A 9690-nucleotide genomic window follows, 5' to 3' on the forward strand; every position below is an offset into this window, starting at 1 on the left:
GAGTTCATATGAACAAAATTGATTGTATTTCCCCTGCATAAACTGGTAAAGCAGACACATGAAGCAACTGATTTTGAATGCAAACATTTTTGGGCAAGTCCTCTGGGTTAAGATGTTCATGTGGACAGGCCTGTCTTGCATGCTTGTATAAAACATCACCTTTTTCGAGAACAAAATGAATATCATTCGCATCCCAATCTCCAAACAATGTTTGGTTAACTGCATTAAATGCAATGCACACAAGTGAATTTGCTACACATTGTTTACCTCTGCTATATTCTGAGAAAGTTTCTGACCCTTGATGAAAGTTGGCAGACACGCATTTCAAAATTATGGGATCTTTTCTTACATTGTGACTTTTTCTTTTTTTGACAGATTTTGGGCTCTCCCTTTGATGACTATCAAAATCATGATTTTTTTCTTTTTTTGCTACCCCTCATATCTGATGACGACAACAACTGTCAACTCTTGAAATAACTCATTCAATATTCTTGAGTCAAAGTTAAACCAGTCCAAGAAAATTTCCACTCTTGAAATATCAACTCTTGAAAACAAGTGTCAACTCTAGAGATAATTCATTCAACTCTTGAGATAAATCATATTTCGTGACAAAGAAATGTAAACTTGATTTCCAATATATTACTTCCAATGGAGTTCTTTTCTTGAATAACAAATATATTCACAAAAACATGTTCATTTATATTTCTTAATCAATGTTTACAGCTATCTGACTTGACCATGAAAGAGCGCGGGAAATGGCGCTCGGCCCTTTCGATCGAAGATTACATGTTTACACCCAGATTTAGTATTAAAATCTCAAAAAATGCGTCCAAAAGAAATATTTTGGTAAAATTGTACGAAATTAACACATTGGGTTTCAGATAATTATCTTGAGTTAATGCGTTGGCAAGAATATATCAGTTCTCTCAGGCAAGACGTTTTCTCCTTGTTGATAAACAGGATAGCGTGGCGCGTATGGATACAGAGAAATAGTGCAGAGTTTAATATTAAAATTCTAATTACACACAATTTCTGCCTGATAAATACAACAGATCACATACAAGGAAGACTTCTTCAATCTGACATAAAACAGAATTGATATATAACAGTTTAATAAAAATGGAACATAGTATCAATGTGAACTATTTTTTGATAGGCGATAAATCGGCTAATTAACATAATTTTCAGACATAAGAGGAGACAGCTGTTTACCCAGAATTCCTAGAGAAAAATAGACCATGTTTTCCCCGTCTATATGTGAAAATGCGAATGAATACAGAAGCAATGCAAATCGTTTCCTACAGTCCAGTTCTGTTTTTCTAAGATCGTGGAATAAAATGTTGGCAAACGACAAATAATTTTGATCTTGTTTACAAACCTAAACACTAATTCGCGATTCCTTTTGATGTGTGGACTTTGTTTCATATCGAAGGGATAAAAATTGCGATTTCATAAATTCTTATTTAACTCGCTTATCGTAGAGGGTAAACATATGGATCCTATATCAACCTCAAAGTGAATTGTGACAGCTTTTACGTTGCATTAGCATATGTGACAACAAATTTCTTATATTAAAAATCAAAGTGATTTCGCAAATGGTAGTGATTAAAACAGGGCGCCATTGAAGCTGGGGTCTGACATACGAGGCTGACTTACGTCACCTCGAAAAACCAAAAAAAAACAAAAAAAAACCTATTAAATGCTACAAACATAGGTGAAAAATAAATGTCTGCAGTATCTGCGGTACATTAGTCTCCCTACTGGTACTGATATCTTGGATATCTTGTTAGTGTTACACCTTTCCGGGTCTAAACTGTTGTCGTTACGGTATGTTTTTCTCTATTATTGTTCCGGCAAGTTGTGAAACCGATCAAATTACAAAATGAAGAAGATTGATGAATATTTTAAACGGAGTGTTACTTAACCACCACAGGAAGCTGAAACATCGTCTACGTTTCCTAAATCCCAGGAGCTTCTGGGCCTTCGCCCCCCGGACCCCCTACTAGGGCCCTGTCCTGGACCCGCTGGGGGCCTTGAGCGGCCCCCAGACCCCTCGCCGTACAATAGGCGTACACATTAATTAACTCAGGCTACGCCACTGATATCCTCTGGCATCTTTCTACACTTCCAATCATTGACCGATTGTGATTTCAGACACTGTACTGACATCTTTGTAGCAGTTTTCAGCTGAAAAGTTTGGAGATTATTCGTAGTTCCTAAAACATAACTCAACAACGCTGCCCTCTCTGACTTTGTCTAGAACTTCCGCATTGGCGGGACTGTCTTACTGATTTAAATGACCTCTATAACTTTGTACACTACGAATTTACCAAATAACATTAACCTTGGCGAATATTGAAATTATGTTTTACATACATATACATGTACTGTACCATGCTGGGAATTCCCACTGATAGAAGAATTACTTCATTTTTGTGGTAATAATACAACGAGTTCAGCTCCTGTGGTTTACATGTTATATTGAAAATGGTGACAGGGAATGCAGTCCTAAACCCTCAAAAAATTTCCTAGTTCCCTTTGGAACAGTTATAATTTACGTCGTATATCTAGTAATAAATAATGAAGTTCTATAACCATAACGAAAACGTCAGATGCCATCACAAAAGACAATAAAAACATGATTCATTGCAAAACATCTTTGATGTATTAGGAATGGTTGTATCCTACGTTATACTTTCATAGAATGGTTGTATCCAGCGTTATACTTTCATAGAATGGTTGTATCCTACGTTATACTTTCATAGAATGGTTGTATCCAGCGTTAAGTATCATTAATAAACGTCTTAATCGCAGTTTTCTTCTTGATTTTTATGGTATACATTTGTTTTCACTGATGTACTTGATTTTTAGGTGGTTTTTTCTACTTCCTAAAAATATGAAGAACACGAACGACAAAGACCAATCTATACGAAATTTTCTGTGTTGAAGTGTTTGAGGACGTGGTAGGGGATCTGACCGAATACTATATATCATTCGAACCAAAATGTATTGCGTCACTTGATAGGCTATATAATTCTTAAGAATTGTCCATATAAAGAAAACTATGGGTCACTTTATAACCCCTCCTCACGGACATCTACACTCTCCATAGTAAATCACCGTAGTGGTGGGTTGTACTCTGCATTAAAAACATGATTGCATCTTGCGTAGAAATGGTTGTATCCAAATGACGTTTGGCCACGGTGAATCATTTATGAGCGAGTGGAGCCGAACAGTTGACGAAAAGTTGAATTTACGTCCTGTGTCTCCTCGACATAGTTGAAAAATCAGATTAATTGCAGTATTTGTCTTGTAGTTACATGTAATAAAGCCCTGTCCCTTTTGTACTGTTTTATGATTGATTGATTGTACAATGTATACTGTTTTACGTCTTTCTCGAGAATATTTCACTGATATCAGGATGTCACCACAGCCCTAATTTCTGTGGAAATGAGGGGGTTCTATCTACATTGTAAATTCTGTCTTTCCTATCCCCCACATATAAACATAAAGATTATCGAATACTGTATAAATCAAGATCTACGCATATACACATAGGGGTTAAGCCCGTTTTGGGCCCGAATCAGAGAGTTCTGGCCCAAAACGGGCTTAGACCCCGTGCATATACATGTATAAATATAAACATCAAGATTATTGAATATAAATCAAGCTTTACGCATATAAACATCAAGATTATCGAATATAAATCAAGATTTGTATAATATTGCAGCGTTTTACTTGCCATACATATCATATCATTCACAATATTAAATATTTTCGTGTAGATTTGAGAAAATGTTTTCAGGTGTAGTGAGCCATCGTAGACATGGTGAGTAGTTATGACATGTTCAGCAGAGAATAACTAGAAAGCATATGCTCATGTTTAAATTCGTGTAACAAATACTGTCTACACAGGCAAACATAGCTGCAGATCTATAGCTCTCTGAAAAAAATATTGGGACGGAGATCCGTCCTAATATTTTTTCAGAAAGCTACAGTTAAGTTAAATTGCAGCTAAGGCAAGCGTGAAAGGAGCTTAAAATGTGAATCCACATGAAAAAAAAGTTCCCATGAACTGTTGTTTACGTGAAATTCATGTGAGGTTTTAACTTGAATATCATATTTAAAAGGTAATTGACCTCAATTTCACGTGAAACACATTTGCCTGTGTAAATGTGGTAGTTGTACTTAGTTCAGTTTCATGTAATGCCATTCACTTCAATACATATTGCGCTGCGCTTCTTACGAACTTTATTTGTATTGTGTGTTAAAGAAATCTAAACACCTCTTTTAGATAAAATGTTTAATCTGTAAAGGTCCATGCAGTTGTATACTCTTAGGGTCATACTTGTTCTGTTATTTGATTGGTCATAGCGTTGTTTTCTAGCCAATAGGAAGTCCTGGCGGGAATTCCGGAGATCTTTTGTAAAACATTACAGGAAAAACTAGTTTGGTAGAGATCCCAAAGGGTGTTGCCACTATTACAACGTCTTCTGAAAAGTATGAAGTACATTTGATTTTATAGAGGATACACTAACACCCATAACTGTAAGTAGCTGATACACTGTAGTATTACTATACAAATGTAGGATTAAATTCAATTTGTGAATGAACTTTCTTTTTTCATGAAACTTGTACCAATAATGAGAGGAAAATTTACTAGAAAGTAGACTAATGAGAAAACATGATTTTCTATTTATATAAAAAGTTAATGATGAGTTTTAAGTAATTCAAACACTTTACCTTACAAAACATACAAAATATCTTCTAGCATATCTTGAACAAGTACTCGGCATTTTCAAGAAGATTGCAGTTGTCATGATCTTTTAATAGGGGTAAATTTTGGCTTATTTTCCTCTTAATCGGACAATGTATTTATATTATATTTAAAAATTCATAGACATCATTGCACATAAAGGTTTAATAATCAAATCCTTGAGATTACATGATGACACAACGCTAATTTGTATCAAAAGTTACGCTACCGTCACTGCTCTCTCTCTCTCTCTCTCTCTCTCTCTCTCTCTCTCTCTCTCTTGTAAACCCATCGCTAAGTGTAATGAACTGTTTATAATCACTGGTCGCTAATGAATTTATCATCGGATGCCTTTGATAGGTTCTGATGCCGCTGTAATATATATTTTTTTAAAAAAACGTGTTACGCGATTGCCATTTCCAATAGAACATTCTCTATAAAAAAAATTTCACGAGTTCATTGCATTGTAATTCTTTAATGAAATGGCTTACATACATCTGCAGCCAATGCCTTGAAGGAGGCGGATCTCATTAGTATTCATGAATATCACAGATGTGATCAGCACTGCATCATTAGTATTCATAAATATCAAACAATGATATGAGTAGCACTGCATCTAATAAACATCGGAGTAAAACACCTCGCCATTGGATGAGGTGATGAATCAGGGTAGGATCAACAATTCTTTGCATGCAGTTTTTGGAGAAATCTATTCCATAATGTTCAAACAATCAATTCAGGGTAACACAAGGAAAGACCTATAGGGAAAACAATTTTCCTTGTTGTGTCAAGTTTCTTTAATAATTTTCTGTCGTATATGTATATCAATTTTTCATATTTTCATTTTGAACCTATAATATATTATTTACAATGTTGAAATTAACCTTGAAAGTTGGCATAAACAGCATTTCCCCCATTTAACTGTTTAATCACCGATTTGACATGAATTTTTGCTTTGAAGTCCCTTTGATAAGTTGTAATCTTAAAGAACAATTTACAATAGTAATTTTAGGGGCACCCCTGCTTTGGGGTCGAAATTCATGAATTTAGGGGAATTGTTTTTGATTGTATGAACTTACGACCAACTTTACATACTGGAATTTACCAGTTTATTGTAAGATCATTCACTCCAAATGCAAATTTTTAAAACAAAAATGTTGAAAATTAAGCCTTAAAAAGTTTTACTTTATTCATTCAAAGTAATAACTGTGTAATAGAATTTAAGACTTGAGACTTTGTCGTTCGTATTTACTCGAATATTACGTTCTTAGAATAACTCAGTCAGCTGCACCGCTGGCAGTGATAATAATAGAAAATGGGGGAGTATGACAAAAGAATAGCTATCAACATCATGATCAACGACGCATCTCTACAGTTTTAAGACAATGCTGATCACTGCGGATTTATGCTTATCACTGCGGATTTAATTGCTGTGTGGAAAGAGCTGTAATAGGAATTGGGATAATAGAGTCCGCTGATGGTCTTATATAAAAAAGGAAATAATTGTTTACTACGTCATCAAGGAAATGTTTTTTCCCTCCGTTATCACGTGATGGGAAGCTATTTTTATGATAAAATATGAACACTAGAGCACACTTCTATCACTAAGCATCACCAACCTGTAACAATGTCGAAACAGGAAAAGTTAGTTACATACTGAATGACTGACTCTCTCTCTCTCTCTCTCTCTCTCTCTCTCTCATTCAAAACACACGTAATCTAGATACGTAAAAAGTTGCTAAAGATTTGTTTATTGTTGTCCCTGTCTAGTTATTTGTATGTAGTGAGATAAAGGATTAAAGGATTATCGCTCGTTTTCTTTATTTGTATGTTGTGAGATAAAGGATTATTGCTCGTTTTCTTTATTTGTATGTAGTGAGATAAAGGATTATCGCTCATTTTTTTTATTTGTATGTAGTGAGATAAAGTGTTATCACTCATTTTCTTTATTTGTATGTAGTGAGATAAAGGATTATCACTCATTTTCTTTATTTGTATGTAGTGAGATAAAGGATTATCGCTCGTTTTCTTTATTTGTATGTAGTGAGATAAAGTGTTATCACTCATTTTCTTTATTTGTATGTAGTGAGATAAAGGATTATCACTCATTTTCTTTATTTGTATGTAGTGAGATAAAGGATTAAAGGATTATCGCTCGATTTCTTTATTTGTGTGTTGTGAGATAAAGGATTATCACTCATTTTCTTTATTTGTATGTTGTGAGATAAAGGATTATCGCCCATTTTCTATCAAGATTGATTGATTGTATATTGTTTAACGCCTCTCTCGAGAATTTTTCACTCATATGGTGTATACATTTCGGAGATTTGGATTATAAAAAATGTGTTTTACGTTTAATATTTTTCAGTCATGCTTATTTTTATTATTATCATAATGATTACAGACTTGAGAGCGAAAGCATAAGCAGTAAAGACAATCAGAAGAAAACAAACAAAGATAAGAAAAACACAAAAAATACAAACAATGACTATGGCAAAATAGATAGTCAAAGCGAACAGAACAACACTCACCTCAAACCGAATAATAACAACAACAAACACAGTAACAACAACAACCACAACAAACACAGTAACAACAACAACAACAAACACAGTAACAACAACAACAACAACAAACACAGTAACAACAACAACAACAACAAACACAGCAACAACAACAACAACAACAAACACAGTAACAACAACAACAACAACAACAAACACAGTAACAACAACAACAACAACAATATCCAACATCACAATAACAACAACAACAACATCCAACATCACAATAACAACAACAACAACATCCAACATCACAATAACAACAACAACATTCAACATCACAATAACAACAACAACAACATTCGCAGCAAGAACTCCAAGTAAGTCATTGTATACTTATTTGAGATATAAAAAAGACAGATAAACTATAGTGCTTTATTATCTTGAGACTTTATCTTCCATAAAGAATGCAAACACCGTTAAATTTACTAAACAGGTCGGCGGAAGACGGTCACGACCTGTTAGCTCCTACCACGCCTCCAAGGTGAGTCAGATCAAAATAATCACAGATAAAATCTATTGGTTTACTTTGCTATAGTTTATAAGTACCGTATGGTGTGTTGTAACTTTTATCAGAAGAACATTTCTTTATTAAGACTTATTTTATATAACAGTATCAATGCCAATGCAAATGTTGCGAACTATAACATAACCCCTCCCCCTACTCCACCGTCAAAGAACAACAACAACAAGTAGAGGCAAAACCAACGGTATAGTATCTTCTTTTTACTTAAAAATACAGCAACATACAAGTTTGAAACTGGAAATTCTATATTATAATTTTTCAGATTTTAACATGTTACAAATATAAAATGAAAAGAAATGATGGGAAAAACAAACTACAAGAAAAGAAAACCTCTCACTAACACAGAATATGAATCTAATCTCCTAGATCTGATCTATAACATTATCTGTTTGATATTTTTCAGCGGACTGACCGACATACAGCCCTGTTTTTACGATTCGACTTCTCCATAATAAGCTGCTGATCATATAGCTTCTCTCCCGATTGTAATGGACGGAAAACATTCTATAATTTCTTATCTGACGCGCCTGTATTCAAATTAAGCTTCTTTTAATTTTCTAATTCTAACCTACATTGTATATTGAATATTTGCTATGTGTTGATTAAAAATGGTTTGATTATAGCATCAAAATACGAAGACAAGAAAAATGAAATGAGAACAGAATCTCCTTCAGAGGATATATTGTTCATGATTATGTGTAACGTTAAAGAAAATAAAGACAGCAATCTATCAGTCAAACAAAGTTAGCACTCTTTATTGTCTGGGGGGTTTTGGGGGGATGGGTGGGGGTAGGTGGGCGGGGTGTTGTAAATTTTATGAGAGTCCAACGAAGGAGGAGGCATTTGTAAAAAAAAAACTGATTTGGTCTCCTTTTGGGACTACTTGCAGTTTTATATATCTACTTTTCTTAGAAGAAAATTGTTTTACACACCAGAAAAAAGTATACATTTTGAAACTGTTCAGAATCGGCTTAGAAATAAGATGTGAATTGATAAGTACCTCTTTAGGACCAAGACAAAAATCCTATATCTGATGTGCATTGCACTACAGGCAAATAATGCATTTGATTTTCAGCCCCTTTGCGGCCTCGTGTTGTCTCATCTTCCCCGGCTGATGCAAGGCAAACAACGTTAAAACTTAACGTCCTAAAATATAGGACTCTTATAAAACATTCCAAAATAAAAGAATTAAAGATATAAAGGGAATCAAAAGTCACACAGATATTTTTTAAGAAAGATATGCGAACACAGTAAATAATAAACAGGTGCTTGCGTTGAGGGAAATGGAGGCATGCTGGAAATACGTCCGTTGACCCCTGCCATCTGGGAAAAGACATCCGTCAAAAGCTTGTAAAAGGAAAAATGGTACATACAGTCAACAACCAAATATGTTTGACCTTTGTAGAGAAGTTTAAAAAACATCCTTGAGTAGGAAGATGTTTCCGGAAAATACCCAGCCACGTTGCAATGTGTTGGTTTGTTTTGCACTTAGTTCAAGCACATCTGCCTTAGCCAAATCACAATTTCATATGAAGAAAAAATTTGCAGTTTAATTGTGATTTTTAAAAAAAAAAAATCCCACATATATACAGAATGTACAAAGATGAAGGAAAATTCGCAAAAATATTTTAATATCCTACCCAGAAACGATGCTATATAATCTGTTGTAAATTTCGAACCTGTAATCACCACTGGACGCTAGCGAAACGAACCCAGAGAAACAAGACTTTGTTATAAATGTGATTTAAATGAAATTGGGGATGAATTCCAGTATATGTCTGATTGATGTAAGAAAACAATGTTTATCACCAAAACTTCAAAAATATTATCACATTTAAAAATAT

General features: G+C 34.2%; 1 protein-coding gene across 1 annotated transcript; it reads left to right on the plus strand.

Moving 5' to 3' along the window:
- Positions 1-6345: 6345 nt before the first annotated feature.
- On the plus strand, positions 6346-8589 carry LOC125649083 (GATA zinc finger domain-containing protein 15-like). Its single transcript, XM_056165473.1, has 5 exons — positions 6346-6400; positions 7161-7640; positions 7757-7804; positions 7935-8030; positions 8250-8589. The coding sequence occupies exons 1-4, from the start codon at positions 6384-6386 to the stop codon at positions 8014-8016; spliced, it is 627 nt and encodes a 208-aa protein (XP_056021448.1). The 5' UTR covers positions 6346-6383; the 3' UTR covers positions 8017-8030; positions 8250-8589.
- Positions 8590-9690: the final 1101 nt, after the last annotated feature.

Source organism: Ostrea edulis, chromosome 5 (genome assembly GCF_947568905.1).
Source record: "Ostrea edulis chromosome 5, xbOstEdul1.1, whole genome shotgun sequence".
NCBI classification, from domain to species: domain Eukaryota; kingdom Metazoa; phylum Mollusca; class Bivalvia; order Ostreida; family Ostreidae; genus Ostrea; species Ostrea edulis.